The sequence below is a fragment of the Lithobates pipiens genome, unplaced genomic scaffold (genome assembly GCF_037356315.1).
Source record: "Lithobates pipiens isolate NorthernLeopardFrog02 unplaced genomic scaffold, aLitPip1_a1.2 Scaffold_18, whole genome shotgun sequence".
In the NCBI taxonomy this organism is placed as follows: domain Eukaryota; kingdom Metazoa; phylum Chordata; class Amphibia; order Anura; family Ranidae; genus Lithobates; species Lithobates pipiens.
In genome coordinates this window covers 555363412-555384114 of record NW_027507758.1, presented here as the reverse complement: position 1 = coordinate 555384114, position 20703 = coordinate 555363412, and the positions used below count along the sequence as shown (strand labels likewise).

Sequence of the window (20703 nt, the reverse complement as noted above, 5' to 3'; positions counted from 1 at the left end):
GGGAAGGGGGGTGCAAATACCTGTCTAAGACAGGTATTTGCACCCACTTCCGGGCATAGATTCCCACGGGAGTCTATGCCTCTTCCTGTCCCGCCACGCTGTCTGCTGGGGCACACATGGGTCCCAGAGACATTACAGATTATTCTCATTGCGCTGCGCGACTCGCCCATGCGCAGTAGGTAACAAGGAAGTGAAGCCACGACGCTTCACTTCCTGATTCCCTCACCGAGCATGGTACCGGCAGCAGCCAAGCGATTGCTCGGCTTCCGACATCTCTTTATTAAAAGTCAGCAGCTGCAGTATTTGTCTTCAGTTCTTCTGCCGGGCTCCTCCGCTATCTTCTTCCTTTTACTAGCGTTGGCCCGGTCTTCTTGTTCATCGCTGTCACCACTGGCGCTTTCTTCTTCTTATCTTCCGATGTTGGCAGGACGCTCTCTCTCACTGTAATACCAGGGAAGCGTTGCGCTGCGACTTATATAGGCATAAGGGGCGGGGTCACGGGTGATGTCAAATGGTGACCCCACCCCTATGATGTCACAGTCATGGGGGGACATTACCTGGTGACCCCCTTTCCTGACCGACCGGCTGCGTGCTCAGATAAGGGTCTGGTATGGACTTTGGGGGGACCCCCAGGCTGTTTTTTCGTTGTAGGGGTTGCCCTTAAAATCCATACCAGGCGACGGGGCTAGCAAGGTGTCAATCCCGCCAATGGAGGCGGCGACATTGACTTCCTTCGCTAGTCCCGTCGTACCTCAAGTCAAGTTCAAAATGAACGGACTTTACTCCGTGTGTGGGCAAGTCCGTTCATTCAAAAAGTCTGGCGGACTAGCACACAGACAAGCGGATTGTCCGCCGGAAAGCCGAGACGGTGGACAATTTTGAGTCAAGACTTCTTTCAAAGTCCGCCGGACTTTTGGAAAGAAAAAGTCTGCCTGAGCCCACACATGGTCGAATAGTCAGATCGCGTGTACGCGGCATTAGAAAACTTATTTATTTATTTATTTTTTCCTGTAAAATTATTTTTTTCCTTATTGTCACTTGAGCAGCCTCAGTGTTATAATAAGAGAAACAGCCTCACTAAACTTTTTATCTGATTGTGTGAGTCAGTTAGACATCTTCATAACAATGAAGCACATGTTACAGGAGATGGCTGAATTTGGCTTCAAGTGCTATGCTGAGCTCCTGGGAAAATAATGACAATTAATGCGTTTTTTTACATACTGGTACATTAGAAGCCCTTTACCCAAAACGCCTCAAATACACCCATTTACACAATTTAATCAGAAAGTATATCAGTATATATGACTTCCGCATATTGAAAGGTTGAAAAAGTTTGGTTGCTTGAATGTAAAAAGATTCCATGTCCTACAGTCCTGGTCTCCATAACGTCACACTGTACAGCCATATTTTATGTAAGCGCTGAGTATGAACTTCCCGTAGCTTCACTTGAATCTGCAGCTGCAAACAAATCGTAGGTAGCTAAAACGAGACAAAAAATTTGAATGTTAAAGCATCAAATAAATCATTAAAAAAAAGGAGAAACCTCATACCAAACTTGTATTCTCTCAAAATGAACTTAGTTGAAGCTGAACTGCACTGCTCCTCTCCTGTACTGAAAATGCTTCATTTGAATTGAATGCACACTGTGAGTTTTTCACAGTGTGTATTAGAAAGTGCAGCAAGTCAGATTGAGCCAACCTGAATTCCAGGCTGGAGTACATCTAACATCTCTAGTGCTTTCCTCCCCAGCTCAATTGTCCTTGGCCCACCCCTTTAATTCATTGGAGCTCTTTTAAAGCGGGAGTCCACCGGGACTTTTTTTTTTTTTTTTAAAAGCCAGCAGCTACAAATACTGCAGCTGCTGACTTTTAAAATAGTGACACTTACCTGTCCAGCGCGCCTGCGATGTCGGCACCCGAAGCCGATCTCTGGATCGTCTCTCGAGTGCTGCCGCCGCCATCTTGGGTATGGGAATCAGGAAATGGAGCCTTTCGGCTTCATTTCCCGGTTACCTACTGCGCATGCGCGAGTCGCGCTGTGCAATAAGGACGGTCCCCGCTGCCTCTGGGATCTGTGTGTTTCCCAGCAGGCAGCGGGGCACTTGCGGAAAGGGGCGTAATCTACGCCCCTTTCCGCAGAGAGCTATCCCGGAAGTGGGTGCAGATACCTGTACTGTACAGGTATCTGCACCCCCCTCCCCCCTGAAAGGTGCCAATTGTGGCGCCGGAGGGGGGGAGGGTTCCGATGGGACCTCCACTTTAAGTATGGGGGGCTCAGCATCATTACCAGGGCAGTCTGCTATTGTCAGGATGCTATATAAAGCCCCTCCCACCATCTATGATCTGTGTGCACTGCATAGAGCAGGGGTCAGCAACCAGTAGATCGCAGACAGGTGACTGGTAGATCATGGTCTGGGCTTGCTGACCCAACATCCCAGAGAATGAAAGTGCAATGCAGAGGGAGTACTTGTAAAGTTGGAGCTGTAGTAGGGAGCAAGAGCCGCATAATTTTATACCTCCTCTGTGGTGCTTGTCACATGCGGAGTGATACCCAGGACTGCCTTTAATATTTATTGGACCCTGGGCATACATTTTCCTAACATACGAATGCCGTCATTATTTACATATAAACACAGGGTCTGCAGGTGATTCACCTGTACATGGCAATAGGGCAGCGCTAGTCAGCATTAGTAACAGTACTTCACACTGAGATATTGGGATACAGCACTGGACTAAAATTTCACGTAACAAGGGAATTTAAACTGGGAGTTACTGCTGGGAGGGGAGCAGAGGACACTGAGATACTGTTGGGAGGGGGAGCAGAGGATGCTAAGGTGATGAGTTACTGCTGGGAGGGGGAGCAGAGGACGCTGAGATGCTGAGTTACTGTTGGGAGGGGGAGCAGAGGATGCTAAGGGGATGAGTTACTGCTGGGAGGGGGAGCAGAGGAAACTGAGGTGCTGAGTTACTGCTAGGTTGGGGAGCAGAAGAACTGAGCTGTTGAGTTACTGATGGGAAAGTAGATCAGCTAAATTACTGCTGGTATGGTAGGGCAGAGGGAGCTAAGCTGTGGAGTTACTGCCGAGATGTGAAAGCAGGGGGAGCTGAGCAGCTAAGATACTGCTGAAAAGAAGAATCAGATGAAACTTGAGCTGCTAAAAGAACACTGCTTAATGTAATACTGGAAGGAATCAACTGACTTTCTATTCTCTCCCAGCTTGCAGGATAGTTCCCCATTTTAGTAGATGGAGGCATGCATAGGGTGTATGCCCCAGTGCAACTTGGAAGACTTGAGCCAGAGGCTGTGTTCTATTGGGCAGGTCATACAGAGAGGCTCTCCAGACCGTGAGGTTGTAGTAAAGTGTTAGGATGCTGTTTATACAGACATAGGTACAAACACCATTCTCATATATTTGGTGCTACTAGGTGGTGATGCTCTTCCTAGTGGAACCATATGGTTATGTCGTCATTTCCTGTCTCTGTGTTCCTATTGTTTTCCAATAAATCAAGAAGGGCTCAGTCATGTGTCCAGCAACATTCCAACAGATAAGAGTCATATTTGCAGCAGCTTTTTATGCCTATGCTATGCTTTTCAGAAAATACTGTATATTACATCATCAGAGTTCTAGTCAAATGACAGGGGGGTTGGGTTTCACCCAAGCTAGTGACTTACAAACCCTAACGAAAGGGCATGAGTGCTTTCACACCATATATTACCCCATACACACCCCTTTTGCCGAAAAACTTTTTCTGTATCTGGTTTTTCCTTGGCTTTGACCTTGACCTTGATTGTCCTGAGGAATCTGTAGACGTCGTCTGTAAATGAAAAATAATTTTCGCAGAATTTTGAACATTCCAAACCATTACATAGTACTAGGTTAGGTACTAGGTTCTGCTAGCTGTAGTTGTGACAAAAGATACAAATGTAATTGTTTGCTAGATAGACGCATTAAGACACGCTAACCAATTTTAATCAATTAAATGTTTTTTTTTAAACCAAAGAAAACTAGAATGAGGTTGTATCATGTGGCCATGAGTTCTTTTAAACACTCAGTTATAAGCAATTGCTACTTATAGTACAAAAATAAGTGATTGTTACTTAAAGTGAACTGGTTATCCATTCAGTGCTTAGCAGCAAGAACCTGCTATTAACTTTGTTAACCTGACATTTCTCCTCTGTGCCCCCTTGTGATCTTGGTTTCACCCTTGTTACCAAGAATTTGACCTGCCTGAGCACCAGCCTACCGCCTCTGTTCCTGGACTTACAGGCTCTGCTAACACCCTCTCCTGCACATACTGTCTACCATTATACCTTTCACACCCCACAAACATTCTCTGGTGGTGAATCAATTATTGTAATTTAAAACACATGTGCCAGGAAGGTTGCTTTAGGCCTCATTCACACAGATGTACTGATGTGTATGCTCATGTGAAGAAGCCATCTTGACCCATGTGGGATTCACAGATGTCCCGTGCAGACCTGTGCAGGCAGCCTGTTCAAATCAATGACAGACTTCTGGCTGCACGGACCTGCATCAATCTCATGGGCATCCTGGAGGGTACATCTGTACAGGTCCCATGCATGGATCGAAGCACAGTCTGATCGGTACGACCCTGTAAATGAGGCCTTATACATATTCCCCCAGGAGTGTTGACTGTGCGACTCTTCCTGGTGTAGGTATTAGAGTCAGAAGCTATGCAGGGTGAAGCATTATGTTTTCTTAGGCTCCCCCCTCTCCAGCAACACTTCAATCATCTGCCACAAGTAACATTTGCCTGGTGATTGGTCCAGTGGGGGCACATGAGCCTGTGTAAGCAACTTGGAGTTTAGACAATGTGGCATCACCAAATGCAGCTAAATAGGATGGCTTTCAAGGGAACTGTTGTTGACCTTCATGGGCAAAGCAAATATTCACTTTAAAGGGGGGCGTTGCACTTTAAAAGGACAAAGAAAAGCATTGTTTAAAGACAAAAAGTTGTATCAATTTGTAGTGTAGGGACATTGTCATGCCCCATTGTAGTTCCCATGATGCCCACTAGGTGCCACTAAAGGAGGCAGTGGGACCAGCCCCTGGGCTTCTTAGGGGTTGAGGAAGCTAATACCTTGCCAGGGGAAGAGCACCCTATATAACGTTTAGGCAGAATGCTCCCTTGTGGTTCTGGTAACTTAAGGAGGATTTGGATTCCCAGAAGTAACAGGCACATGATTCACCATGTAAGCAGAAGGCTAAGAAAGTGTTTCCCACATAGGGGGAAGCAGGGAGCAGTCAGTCAAGCTGTCACATCTGATGGTCTTATGTTTTAAGACTACTCTCATCGCTTTGGGAATGACAGGACTCAGGGATGGTCCTCCAGAGCGATCAGGTTTCGCAAAACTCTGTACTCTTCTATCAAGATTGTGTTGCCTTCATATGGAAGGCCAAATTAACTGATTGTAAGTATTGTTATGTTTTATTTAGTAAAGCAAAGGCATCTATGGCATGGGCATTCTATTATTGCTGATCACATCTTCTGGAAACAGACTGGTGCATGATGGGCTGCAATGGGGTCCAATACCTGCAATACTCATGAGATATGGATTGTGAAGCTACAGAGATACTGGTTAGGCCAAGTTGGGTGCTTTGCCAGGTGTCTTCTGACAGGCAATGTGTACTGGGAACCCAGCCGTCCTTATGCTAGAGCAGGGGTCTCCAAACTTTTTAAACAAAGGGACAGTTTCCTGTCCTTCAGACCTCAGAGGGGCTGGAGTGGCCAGTGGAAATTGAAAATGCCTGAGCATCAGTGGGAGTAAAATGATTACATAGTGCCTGTAGTCAGTAGAAGGGGGGATAGTGCCCCATCATTGGTATTAGTGGGAAGAATAGTGCCCCACCATTGGTATTAGTGGGAGGAATAGTGCCTATTGTTTATATTATGCCCCATTGCTGGTATTAGTGGGATGAATAGTGTGCCATCATTGGTATTAGTGGAAGGAAAAATGCCCCATTGTTGGTGTCAGTGAGAAGAATGGTTCTTCACTGTTGGTGTCAGTGGGTGTAATATTTTTCAGAGGGACAGATAAAAGCAAGCAAAAAGACTGCATTCGGCCGCAGTTTGGAGACCACTGTGCTAGAGAATCCCAGCAGGCTGGATAATAGCAGGAAGGTCAGGACGCTTATGGGTTAAATAGTGAAGGTGCTCCTCTACCTCTCAGCCTTAGGACATGAGGGAGGCACAAGGGAGGCAGGCAGCCAAGCACACAATCATGTTACATCACAAATGTAATATAGTTACATATCAATGTTACCAGTACATCTTTCTGGTCTATTTAAGGTCTCTCTACATGTCTTTCATTCTTTTGGAATGGCCTACGATCAGATGGACAAAGTGTACTTCCAATCTTATATTTTTCTCATGGACCCTAAATTCTTGTGAGGCTTCAAATGCTGAGAGTAGGGATGAGCCGAACACCCCCCTGTTCGGTTCGCACTAGAACCTGCGAATAGACCTAAACTTTGTGTGAACTTTAGAACCCTATTAAAGTCTATGGGACTCGAACGTTCACAATCTAAAGTGCTCATTTTAAAGGGTAATATGCAAGTTACTGTCCTAAAAAGTGTTTGGGGACCCGGGTCCTGCCCCAGGGGACATGAATCAATGCAAAAAAAAGTTTTAAAAACGGCCGTTTTTTCAGGAGCAATGATTTTAATAATGATTAAAGTGAAACAATAAAAGTGTAATATTCCTTTAAATTTCGTAGCTGGGGGGTATCTATAGTATGCCTGTGAAGGGGCGCTTGTTTCTGGTGCTTAGAACTGTCCCTGCACAAAGTGTCATTTGTGCAGGAAAAAAAGTATTTTAAAATCACTTGCGGCTGAATTGTCAGCTCCCCGTAATACAGAGAACACTCAATGAGTGTTCTCTGTATTAGCCGACAATTCATTCATTCATTGATAAAAAAAAAAAAAAAGCGTGGGGTTTCCCCTAAATTCAATTACCAGGCCCTTCAGGTCTGACATGGATATTAAGGGGAACCCTGTGTCAAATTAAAAAAAAAAATTGACGTGGGGGTCCCCCTAAAAATCCATACCAGACCCTTTATCCGAGCACGCAACCTGGCAGGCCGCAAGAAAAGAGGGGGGGACGAGAGAGCGGCCCCCCCTCCCTCCTGAACCGTACCAGGCCACATACCCTCAACATTGGGAGGATGCTTTGGGGGTCTGTGACCCCTCAAAGCACCTTGTCCCCATGTTGATGAGGACAAGGGCCTCATCCTCACAACCCTGGCCGTTGGTTGTGAGGGTCTGCGGGCGGGGGGCTTATCAGAATCTGGAATCAGATGAAAACCCATGGTGTAGCCCTACAGTGCATTTAAAACAATACTTTCAAACAGTTCTGTAGGGCAATGTGTCATTATATTACCAGGCTTATTTTCTGGGATGAGGACTTTGGTCCTTCTCTTTGCAATTTGTTGGCAGCAGTTCAGCATGTGCCAATAAAACAAAGCATGCTTAATGATCTGCTAGTCATGTTATCTCAGAAACCTCCCCCCCCCCCCCCCCCCCTCCAAGTTAAGCACAAAGCTCTCAGCTAGGGATGAGCTTCGAGTTCGAGTCGAATTCATGTTCGACTCGAACATTGCCTGTTCGCCTGTTCAGCGAACAGTGAACAATTTGGGCTGTTCGCAGCAAATTCAAAAAGCCGGAACACCCTATACAAGTCTATGGGAGAAACCTAAAGTGCTCATTTTAAAAGGTAATATGCAAGTTACTGTCCTAAAAAGTGTTTGGGGACCCGGGTCCTGCCCCAGGGGACATGGATCAATGCAAAAAAAGTTTTAAAAAGGGCCGTTTTTTCAGGAGCAGTGATTTTAATAATGATTAAAGTGAAACAATAAAAGTGTAATATTCCTTTAAATTTCGTAGCTGGGGGGTATCTATAGTATGCCTGTGAAGGGGCGCATGTTTCTGGTGCTTAGAACTGTCCCTGCACAAAGTGTCATTTGTGCAGGAAAAAAAGTCTTTTAAAATCACTTGCGGCTAAATTGTCAGCTCCCCGTAATACAGAGAACACTCAATGAGTGTTCTCTGTATTAGCCGACAATTCATTCATTCATTGATAAAAAATAAAAATAAAAAAAAGCGGGGGGTTTCCCCTAAATTCAATTACCAGGCCCTTCAGGTCTGACATGGATATTAAGGGGAACCCCGTGTCAAATTTAGAAAAAAAATTTGACGTGGGGGTCCCCCTAAATATCCATACCAGACCCTTCAGGTCTGATATGGATATTAAGGGGAACCCCGCATCAAATAAAAAAAAAATTGACGTGGGGGTCCCCCTAAAAATCCATACCAGACCCTTTATCCGAGCACGCAACCTAACAGGCTGCAGGAAAAGAGGGGGGGGACGAGAGAGCGGCCCCCCCTCCCTCCTGAACTGTACCAGGCCACATACCCTCAATATTGGGAGGATGCTTTGGGGGTCTGTGACCCCTCAAAGCACCTTGTCCCCATGTTGATGAGGACAAGGGCCTCATCCTCACAACCCTGGCCGGTGGTTGTGAGGGTCTGCGGGCGGGGGGCTTATCAGAATCTGGAAGCCCCCTTTAACAAGGGGACCTACAGACCCCGCCCCCCCTGTTTGAAATGGTAAGGGGGTACAAAAGTACCCCTACCATTTCACAAATAAAGTGTCAAAATGGTTAAATAAGACAAACACACTTTTGAAAAATTCCTTTATTAAAAATAAAAAAAATAAAAAAAAGATTCCAGCGGTGCTAATCCCCTCTTGCTATCCAGCGACGAATCTCCGGTGTCCAGCGATGGATGATCATATCCAGCGACGGGGGATCTCTCAGTCCAGCGCTGTCCATACATCCGTCTTCTGTCTCTACTCCGGAGACACTGCAGAGAGCCCAGCGTTGACGTTTCTTATATTATATATATTAGGAGGGCAGGGCCACCCGTCACCTGACCCCGCCCCCTCTGACGCTGGTGAAGGGAGCCAGGGGTTCCCCAGTGACGTGTGGGTGACCCCGCCCCCTCTGATGTAACGCAGGTTTCCGTTGGACACCGGAGATTCGTCGATGGATAGCAAGAGTGGATTAGCACCGCTGGAATCTTTTTTTTATTTTTTTTATTTTTAATAAAGGAATTTTTCAAAAGAGTGTTTGTCTTATTTAACCATTTTGACACTTTCTTTGTGAAATGTCTGACATGGATATTAAGGGGAACCCCGTGTCAAATTTAAAAAAAAAATTGACGTGGGGGTCCCCCTAAAAATCCATACCAGACCCTTTATCCGAGCACGCAACCTGGCAGGCCGCAAGAAAAGAGGGGGGGACGAGGGAGCGGCCCCCCCTCCCTCCTGAACCGTACCAGGCCACATACCCTCAACATTGGGAGGATGCTTTGGGGGTCTGTGACCCCTCAAAGCACCTTGTCCCCATGTTGATGAGGACAAGGGCCTCATCCTCACAACCCTGGCCGTTGGTTGTGAGGGTCTGCGGGCGGGGGGCTTATCAGAATCTGGAAGCCCCCTTTAACAAGGGGACCTACAGATCCCGGCCCCCCCCTGTTTGAAATGGTAAGGGGGTACAAAAGTACCCCTACCATTTCACAAAGAAAGTGTCAAAATGGTTAAATAAGACAAACACTCTTTTGAAAAATTCCTTTATTAAAAATAAAAAAAATAAAAAAAAGATTCCAGCGGTGCTAATCCACTCTTGCTATCCATCGATGAATCTCCGGTTTCCAACGGAAACCTGCGTTACATCAGAGGGGGCGGGGTCACCCACACATCACTGGGGAACCCCTGGCTCCCTTCACCAGCGTCAGAGGGGGCGGGGTCAGGTGACGGGTGGCCCTGCCCTCCTAATATATATAATATAAGAAACGTCAACGCTGGGCTCTCTGCAGTGTCTCCGGAGTAGAGACAGAAGACGGATGTATGGACAGCGCTGGACTGAGAGATCCCCCGTCGCTGGATATGATCATCCATCGCTGGACACCGGAGATTCGTCGCTGGATAGCAAGAGGGGATTAGCACCGCTGGAATCTTTTTTTTATTTTTTTTATTTTTAATAAAGGAATTTTTCAAAAGTGTGTTTGTCTTATTTAACCATTTTGACACTTTCTTTGTGAAATGGTAGGGGTACTTTTGTACCCCCTTACCATTTCAAACAGGGGGGGGCGGGGTCTGTAGGTCCCCTTGTTAAAGGGGGCTTCCAGATTCTGATAAGCCCCCCGCCCGCAGACCCTCACAACCACCGGCCAGGGTTGTGAGGATGAGGCCCTTGTCCTCATCAACATGGGGACAAGGTGCTTTGAGGGGTCACAGACCCCCAAAGCATCCTCCCAATATTGAGGGTATGTGGCCTGGTACGGTTCAGGAGGGAGGGGGGCCGCTCTCTCGTCCCCCCCCTCTTTTCCTGCGGCCTGTTAGGTTGCGTGCTCGGATAAAGGGTCTGGTATGGATTTTTAGGGGGACCCCCACGTCAATTTTTTTTTATTTGACACGGGGTTCCCCTTAATATCCATGTCAGACCTGAAGGGCCTGGTAATTGAATTTAGGGGAAACCCCCCGCTTTTTTTTTTTTTTTTTTTATCAATGAATGAATGAATTGTCGGCTAATACAGAGAACACTCATTGAGTGTTCTCTGTATTACGGGGAGCTGACAATTTAGCCGCAAGTGATTTTAAAAGACTTTTTTTCCTGCACAAATGACACTTTGTGCAGGGACAGTTCTAAGCACCAGAAACATGCGCCCCTTCACAGGCATACTATAGATACCCCCCCAGCTACGAAATTTAAAGGAATATTACACTTTTATTGTTTCACTTTAATCATTATTAAAATCACTGCTCCTGAAAAAACGGCCCTTTTTAAAACTTTTTTTGCATTGATCCATGTCCCCTGGGGCAGGACCCGGGTCCCCAAACACTTTTTAGGACAGTAACTTGCATATTACCTTTTAAAATGAGCACTTTAGGTTTCTCCCATAGACTTGTATAGGGTGTTCCGGCTTTTCGAATTTGCTGCGAACAGCCCAAATTGTTCACTGTTCGCTGAACAGGCGAACAGGCAATGTTCGAGTCGAACATGAGTTCGACTCAAACTCGAAGCTCATCCCTAGCTGAGAGCTTTGTGCTTAACTTGGAGGGGGGGGGGGAGGGGAGGTTTCTGAGATAACATGACTAGCAGATCATTAAGCATGCTTTGTTTTATTGGCACATGCTGAACTGCTGCCAACAAATTGCAAAGAGAAGGACCAAAGTCCTCATCCCAGAAAATAAGCCTGGTAATATAATGACACATTGCCCTACAGAACTGTTTGAAAGTATTGTTTTAAATGCACTGTAGGGCTACACCATGGGTTTTCATCTGACCTTTTAGTTCACTCTTTACATGTATTTTGGGGTTCACTCACCTGCACCCTGGACCTGAGTGTTCTCCAGTATGAAGAAGATATGCTGCTACGTACTGCCTTCCGCACCTAAGTAGAATGGAGCATTATTATACATCAGCGCAACAATGTGTTAACATTTTTGTACAATTTTATCAACCAAAGAAGGCAGAGCTGAGAATGAACTCAAAACCAGCAACAATGCTGTACATATTGCTGGTTATTACTGCTGATGGACTTGGTTAAAGTGGTTGTATACTCCGTTTTTTAACTTTTACCTACAGGAAAGCCTATAATAAGGCTTACCTGTAGGTAAAAAAAATATCTCCTAAACCTGTACGGTTTAGGAGATATTCCCCTCGGTATGCGCCGCTGACTGCAGCGGCGCATGCGCACAAGGGGATTCTCGCCTGAAAATCCTGCAGTGGCCAGCCGGCCGGAATGAAATCTCCCGCGCGCATGCGCGGGAGTGACGATATCGCGGCTCCGGCCACTCACAGCGCCGGAGCCGCGATACCCGAAAGAAACACAGAGGGAGCATGTCAGCTCCCTCGGCGTGGATCGGGCCAGATGTCGGGGCCTCGTTCTAAGGTAAGTATTTCATAATGAGCTAGTAAACGGTGCATACTAGCTCATTATGCCTTTTGCTTTGCAGGTTTAAAAAAAAAAAATAATAATGTGCGGGTTTACTACCGCTTTAAGCTGGTAATGTCTGGAGGTTAAACAGAACTTGTCATGATGCAAGATGTCTTTGTGAAATAAAGCACTAGAGAAATGCAGAAATCTCCTCCTAGATACAGCCGCCAGGTCACAGGATGTCTCTAAAATACCCTAGCTTAAGTAAAAGAAATTAGAGGGTTATTGGGTCTTGGAGTGCCATCTATTTTTAATGTACATCTACCTGCAGTCAGGTGCAGTCTACTTTCTCCACCGCAGGTGGCGCTCATCCGCAGCGGAAATGCAGGTGGAGGAGGAAGTTGAGAGGAACCTAGTAGATCTATTTAAGACCCAGGCTCCGCGGGTTTCCCGGCATCCAATTCGCATACCAGAAGATTGTGACCGACTCTCCAAGGAGCTGGTTTACACATTTCTGCAGCACCTCTGGTGCGAATTGCACAGGAGTATTGTGCGTCCTTTGGTCTATTTCAGGTCCGAATTCAGCCAAAAATTTGGGCTGAAATCGGACCTGAAACGGTGAATGGGAACGCACTGGACTCCTGCCCTGAGCCGCTGTGTTCTCCAGTGTGAACCCTGCCTTAAACTCAAAAATGTCTTTGTATGCTGTAGCGATAACAGTACCCTTCACTGGAAACACCTGAACTCTATAATTTAGAGAGGTGACCAAACAATTTTGGCCATATAGTATACAGTATATTTTCTCACTGAAGATTTCATGTAAAATGCTGGTAACTCCAAAATCCTATGTATGTTAATATGATATCACTTACCTTTTGGTCCAGCAGCACAGTTGATATCAAAATAAATAAACCCTGGATCAAAAACAATACAAGTCAGTATTCCTTGTCAAATATATAAAAGTCAAATATATATAGCATGTTTGTATATATTGCATTTATTATGTTCAGGTCTTTAAAAAACAAAAAAACTGTTTTTTTTATTTATTTTTTTATTTATTTTGTTTTAGGTTGAATTCACACAGTAACAATTAACATTCCGGCAGCTCTCTGTTCCCTGCTGTGGTAGGTAGCATAGGTAGGTGCACAATTTAGTGCGTCATACAGCTCCCTAAAATCGCAATAAGCATATATTGATTGTTTTGCACAAAAGTTATAGCATCTACAAAATAGGGGATAGATTTATAGCATTTTTATTATTATTATTTATTTTTTTACTAGTAATGGTGGCGATCTGTGATATTTGTCGGGATTGTGACATTATGGCAGACACATCGTACACTTTTGACATATTTTTGGGACCATTGACATTTATAGTGATTGGTGCTATAAAAAATGCACTGATTACTGTAAAAATTTCACTGGCAGGGAAAGGGTTAACACTAGGGGGCGATCAGTAGGGTTAACTGTGTTCCCTAGTGTGTGTTTCTAACTGTAGAGGGAGGGGACTGACTAGAAGAAATTACAGATCTTAGTTATTAGGAACACAAACGATCTGTCACTCCTCACAGAACAAGGATTTGTGTGTTTACACACGCATGTCCCTGTTTTGCCTCTCATGCTCCCAGCCGCTCGTGACCAGCGGTCATCATAACCATCGGCCACGAGCATCGGCACCCCCACAGTGCAGGGGGCACATGTGTGTGCCTGCTATCCTGATCCCACGAGCCGACATATAGCAATGCCAGTTCGCAGGATCGTGCCGACCTGCCACAGGAAAATGACGGCAGCTGATCAGCAAGTGGTTAAAGTGGTATTAAACACAAAACCGAAAATGTAATATATTGCAGCTTAGCAATCATTAGATGTGTTTTAGGTTTTCCCCTATGTTTTCACCTGGTGATCTGGCCAGTAACGTGCCTCCTGTATTAGATTGCTTCCACTCTGGATGAAGGAGCACAGGGGGCACCTTTGGACAGCAGCATTGTCAGTCTGGGAGGAGGGGAGTGCTAGATGTATTTGCAGATTTAGATATACTAACAAACTGCAGCTGAACTCCAGCTAACAATTTAACTGCTACATCTGCCAAAGGGCTTGTTATTTTGAAAAACAACAGACGTAGTGGCCAGATTGCTAGATGAAAATAATGGAAAGAAAGCCTAAAAAAGGAAACAAATACAGCCATCACATCTAAAAATTGGTACGCTGCAGTATAATAAATGTTTGCTTTTAGGTTTAATACTGCTTTGAAAGCTAAGTTCACCCTTGGAGCATGCTACACATTACACCCGTATTTAGGGTAACATGCTCCAGGCTTTTTCTGGAACTTTTTGTTTACATTTTTAGCAGAGACCCTGGAGAGTAAAATGGCGATTGTTGCAATATTTTATGTCACACTATATTTGTGCGGCGGCCTTTCAAATCCAAAATACACTTAAATGAAAAAAAAAAGTAAGTTAGCCCAATTTATTTTATATAATGTGAAAGAGGATGTTATGCCGAGTAAATAGATACCTAACATGTTATGCTTTAAAATTGCGCACGCTCGTAGAATGGCAATAAACTACAGTATTTTAAAACCTCCATAGGCAATGCTTTAAATTTTTTTACAGGTTACCATTTTACAGAGGAAGTCTAGTGCTAGAATTATTGCTCTCACTGCGGGCTCGACTCTGCTTTTTTCTTATTTATTTCTTTTTTTCTTTTTAATTTCAGTCATTTTTTCAACTCTCCCTCTATTAAACCTTCTGTCCTTGTTTTTTTTAACTTTGGATAGTAAAACATTTTTTTTTTCTGCCAGTAAATACCTTATACACATCATTTCCTGTTTCTTGTCTGGTCATTAGCCTAGGCCTATGACATCATACACAGCTCTCTCCCTCACTCTTGTAAAGAGTTTTCCAGGAAGGGAGGGGGATGAGTCATAAGAGGGCCAATGAAAGCTGCAGGACTGAAGAGCTGGAGGTGTGCCTCTGTGTGTCTATGTAAATCCAGGAAGTGAACAGGCAGCAGCTTCTGCTGCCCACAGTTAAAATGGCTGCAGCCAGACTCAGTGGTGGGAGATTTCTGCAGCAAATTTGGCAAGTACAGAATCACAATATATATAAAATAATATGCAAAGTGGTTGTATGGAAGCTTCAGAATGGCAAAGATGTTTTTATGGCAAATTATGTGAACAGACTACAGTTCCTCTTTAAGCCCGAGAACCGTAAGTGACATTGGAGTTCGGTCAGTCAAGGGCATAGAGCAGAGTGGGGGCCATCTTGACCTCCCTTGGCTTCCTGACTATTAATCCAACGGATCTTATCATTTCCGGGTATATCGACAGTAAACCCAGAAACAACCGGAAAGCGTCAGGAGGAGAGGTGTACCTCTCTAAAAAGTGACCTTGTGGCGGATTTGCCACCCGGACCACTTTCATCTGGTGCTGGATCACCCACAGAAAAAAATTATTCTGGGGTTATGGCAGCTAGCTGCTGCCATAACCCCAGCATTAACCATCAAAATCATCACGTAAATGTACTGTGGTGGTTCTAAAGCTTTTACATTTTTTTAAAATAACAAACATGCTATACTTACCTGCTCTGTGCAATACTTTTGCAAAGAGCAGCCCGAGCCTCTTCTTTTGGAGACCCCCCCCCCGGCATTCCAGGCCCCTCCTCTTTGTTGGGTGCCATTGCATCCTTGCTCTCGAGTCTCGCTGCTGTGTCCATTGACACAGACAGCAGGACTCGGTTATGCCCCCCGCTACCATTTCACAGGATTTGATTGACAGCAGTGCAAGCTAATGGCTTGCTGCTGCGCACATGCACATAGCTGAACAGGATCAGGCTCCGGTAACAAAAATGGGGGTCTGGGAGGAGCTGCAGCACAGAAGTTTTAAGGTTTTAGACCCACTTTAAGCACAATACAGTCAGAATTTGTCACTGATGAGCAAATGCTTGTCGCATTGGTTCAAGATTTTAATTTTATAAATAGACCCAATACGGTCTTTCAGCTACTAATAGCTCGTACACACTATAAGAAAACTGTGTACACAAATTTTAACAGCCGATTCCAAATTTTCGTATGAAAATTTCCAAAGGTACAAACTCCGAAGTTTTTCTCGCATGGAAACAGAACGACCAATTTTCATTTGATTTGTACCGTTTTTGTACGATTGTACGTACAAGAAAAATATGAAAAGAAAGACTGTGCATAATCAGAAACAATAAAAAAAAAAAAAAAAACTTTTGTCATACGAAAATTTTCATACATATTTTCGTTCATCGGTTCTTTTTTTGTGTGAAACAACCAGAAAAATCGCTTTCCCGATTTCCTTATAGTGTGTACCCCACTTAAGTGTACAAAACAGTATTATACAACCAGATAGTTCATCATTTATCATTTTTCATTTATAGTTCACGTGGTTCTTTTATTTGATATTGCTTTGCACACACTGAGGATCAGAAATACTGGAATTTGTTATATGTCACATGCAATTGATTATCAAGCCTTATAATCCTTTTATCCTTTTATGAAATATGTAAAATATAAATAAGGGATGGAGATTTTTTTTAATAAACAAATTGCACAGTTTTACCATTAACAGCAACAGCAACAACTACTTTACTGGAGACCTGGGGCATTAAAGCGGAAGTAAAAAAATTGGGCCCCAGGCAGTTTAAGTCATAATGTGCTAGTCTGCATTGCAAACTAGCAAAGTATGACTTCCCTGTAAACAAAACCTTCCAATAGCGCGCTGTCACCACTGAACGGTCTTCTTTCCGGGTTTGGTGATATGAATGGCATGTGTGTGGGAATCACTGTTTACGGCACGGCTTTGAAGGAAAGGTAGAGGTAGGTATTCCATTCCTTCAGAGCACATGCACCGCGACATCACAGGCTGCATCTAAAGTAAATATCTCCTAAACATTCACCGTTTATGAGATATTTACAGTATCTATAGGTAAGCCTTACTATAGGCTTGGGAGTTTACTCCCACTTTAAGCAGAGTTCCCTGGGCTCAAACCCAGGTCTAGAAACCCCCGTTTGTTACATTACTAACTCTTTAGTACAAATATCTTCTCTTCTGATAAGTTCCTGAAGCTTTTGCATAACTATCTGTGAATGCCTTAAAAGCTCTTTTCTATAAGCCAATGATTGATTTTAATTTACAAGCCTTTTATTGTGCTGTAAAGCTACATGTTCTCTGTTTTATGAATTACCATGCAAATGTTTTCATAAACATATTGGAAGTTTATACTGTACTTACCTGAAAAGAGTTGAGTGCTGCAAATGAAGCATGGATCCCCAAATTTGTAGGCGCAGATATAAGTCCGAGCCCCAATCCCCATGTAGTTCCTAGAAGAGGAGTGAGGACTACCATAGTTTTAGCAATTACAATCGCTGTTTTTCTGTCCTCTCTCCCAGGTTTTTCTCCAACAGTAGGTCTCATCAACTTGAAGATGGCCACTATCAAGATCAATATATTGATAAACACAATAGCTAAAGCGGGCACCACGAAGGCAAGGAATGTCTTGGAGTAATAGTCAAGCCAGCAGAAATTGCTGGCTGTAAATGTACCTCTGGGTTCCGTTGAAGCCACAGTGACAATGGTTATCAGAAGAGGACATCCGTAGCCCAAGAAAAAAGCTATGATCATCATGGTCTTCCTACTCATGTCATGCAAGATGTAGACCATGCGATAAAAAAGAATAAGTCCCATGGTCAGCATCCAGAAAAACAAAGACAAGTAAAAGAAGAAGCTAAAGAAGGCAGCGGCTTTGCAGGCAGCTGATTGGGTATTCTTCTCTAGTGCTGCACCAATGATAAACCAGATATCAGCTACCAGAAGCGTAACGGCAATATTGACCAGGCAGACGTGACGTATGTAGGAGGTCTTGTTTTTGATAACTGAGGCCCACACTAAGGCCTCAATAAGCAGAGTGACCACCAAGCAGACAAGAGATATTCCGACTCCGCTGTTAGTAATGATATCCAAAAATTTATTTTCCACTGGGACCATAAGGATTGAGAAGGAAGTCAAATGGTTACATGAGCAAATTATCAGACCTTTTTCTTCTGTGGTGTCACAGCCGCTGTTATTCCAAACATCCTGCACCAAGTCATACCAAACACATTCTGGGTTCCTCAAAGCTATATTACTCTTAGAAAAGGACATTCTAATTTTAAACGTGCTGCTATTGATATCTGTAATGGAGTTCTTATCAGTAACTGTCGACATAACCAACCCATTGACAACCTTTTTTGTATTTGGCTTTGTCAAAATGTCCTTAATCGTACCGTAAGTGACAGTGACCACCTTGCTAGAATTTCCCGGCCATTTGCTCATATCGATAAACACATCACTTGTTAAATCTAGCAAGGAAAAACCTCCATTGTAGTCAGTGGCTTTGTCTATGGTTTGTCCAAAAAGCTGAATGTTATTGTTTTTGGATTTATTTTGAAAGCTGATATTGCCATTGAAGTTTAGATTTTTTGCAAAAGTCTCTACATCATTTAGAAGGGCTGCACTTTGATTAGCCACCCTATTCCAAGCGCTGGGCTTGTCCACCATAATATCAACTGTTGTGATAATGTTCTAGAAAAAAAAAAGTCTGGCATTAATACTATTGTTATAACAAAACTCCAGGTAAACACCGAAATATGCACCTAAAATACATAGAGTATATGGCCACTTTTTGACCTGCCTAAGGCCGCGTACACACGGGCGGATTGTCTGCCCAACTAAGTTCGTCAGACAATCCGACAGACAGTCCGTTCAAAATTTGAATGAACGGACTTGACCACACACGATGAGCAGACAGTCCGCTGAAAGCGCGCGCGATGACGTGTACAGCACGTACGAAGGGACTAGAAAAACGACGTCCTATACACTGCAATGCAACCTTCGGCCGTGTAAATCCTTTCTGAGCATGCGCCATACTTAGTCCGTCCAACTTTTCTACACACGAGCGGACTGTCCGCTGAAACCAAGTTTGGACGGACAAAACCAAGTTTGGACGGACAAAATTACGGAAATTCCATAAGACTTTGTTCGTCAGACAGTCCGCTGAAGCCCACACACGAGCGGATTGTCCGCTGAAACACGGTTCAGCGGACTAAGTTGGACAGACAATCCGCCCGTGTGTACGCGGCCTAAGGCTTTTTAGTTCTGTTCAGCTACGTGAGCAGGGCCCTCCTAACCTTCTTATACTGAATTGTATTATAACTGTATTGTTTCCATTATATTGTAAAGCGATGAGCAAACTGTTGGCGCTATATGAATCCACTATAATATATATAGTGATTTACACACGCCGTATTGTAAAGCAGGTTCAGCTTTACAGCTTTCTGGATCACTTACCTTCAATGTCGCGTACACATGGCCAGACTTTGACAGCAAATGTCTGTCGGAACGAATTAATGTATGTTATTTGTAGTCAATGTTGAGTTGGGTTGCATCTTGATATAGTACAGTCAGATCCTTTACCCCGTAGGGTCCCAACATGCTTACAAACACATACTAAAGTGAATTTTATAGACAGGATCTTATTAACCTACCAGCATATCTTTGGAGTGTGGGAGGAAACCGGAGTGCCCAAAGAAATCCACACAGGAACATGGAGAACATGTAACTCCAGGCAGATGGTGTCATGGTCAGGATTTGAACCAACGACCTTATTGCTGCTAGGTTAGAGTGCTAACCACTATACCACTCTGCTGCTGAATGTACCTGTTGAGTTTTACTTTTGACTGGAAAAATGATTGGAAAAAAAATATGAAAATTCAGAGAGTGACACTACTATTCTGAAGTGACACAAAAATAAAAAATACAAATTAAAAAATTAATAAACATAGATACTGATGGAAGTCCACCACCTATATTCAAATGTCCAAAATGAAATAAGAGGTTAAATAGAGGTTATATTACATGTGATTTATCCTTGTACCTATGTAAGTAGATGCACAAATACTCATTACAGTAAATCTGAGGGTTGCCCTATGAAATGCTTGCTTATCTCTTAGATGGATTAACCGCTTCATTACTGGGCACTTTTACCCCCTTCATACCCAGGCCAATTTTCAGCTTTCAGCCCTATCGCACTTTGAATGACAATTGCGTGATATCTTTATCATTTTGTTCACACAACTAGAGCTTTTGTTGGTGGTATTCACCACCATTTTTTTTATTTTTTGCTAAACAAAAAAACATGTAAAAAAAACACTTTATCTTTGTTTCTGTTATAAAATTTTGCAAATATTTTATAAAATAAATAATTGCCCATCATAAGTATAGGCCATCAGGATCTATGTTCATTGATTTCTTAGTTGATATTTTTTATTTTGTGTGTCACTTTGGAAAAGTAGTGTCACCCTCTGAATTTTCATATTTCCATTTTTTTCAATTATAAGTGGATATACAATGTTAGTACACATGTCACATTAACCACTTTCAGACCGGACCATTTTGCTGGTAAATGACCAGAGGTCTTTTTACACTTTGGCACTGCGCTGCTTTAACTGGTAATTGCGCGGTCATGCAATGTTGTACCCAAACAAAATTTGCGTCCTTTTCTTCCCACAAATAGAGCTTTCTTTTGATGGTATTTGATTGCCTCTGCGATTTTTATTTTTTGCGATATAAACGTAAAAAGACCGCAAATTTTGAAAAAAAATGATATTTTCTACTTTTTGTTATTAGAAAAATCCAATAAACTCAATTTTAGTCATACATTTAGGCCAAAATGTATTCAGCCACAT

General features: G+C 43.6%; 1 protein-coding gene across 1 annotated transcript in view; it reads right to left on the bottom strand.

The window, feature by feature from the left end:
* Window positions 1-591: 591 nt before the first annotated feature.
* Window positions 592-20703, bottom strand: part of LOC143988964 (adhesion G protein-coupled receptor F5-like) — an 84594-nt gene continuing 64482 nt past the window's right edge. Inside the window, exons 14-18 of the mRNA XM_077488924.1 lie at window positions 17213-18541; window positions 12832-12873; window positions 11408-11473; window positions 3728-3815; window positions 592-1479 (exon numbers count right to left, since the gene is read on the bottom strand). Of these exons, the coding sequence (XP_077345050.1) occupies window positions 1409-1479; window positions 3728-3815; window positions 11408-11473; window positions 12832-12873; window positions 17213-18541 (1596 nt within the window). The 3' untranslated portion in view covers window positions 592-1408. The remainder of the gene's footprint in view (window positions 1480-3727; window positions 3816-11407; window positions 11474-12831; window positions 12874-17212; window positions 18542-20703) is intronic.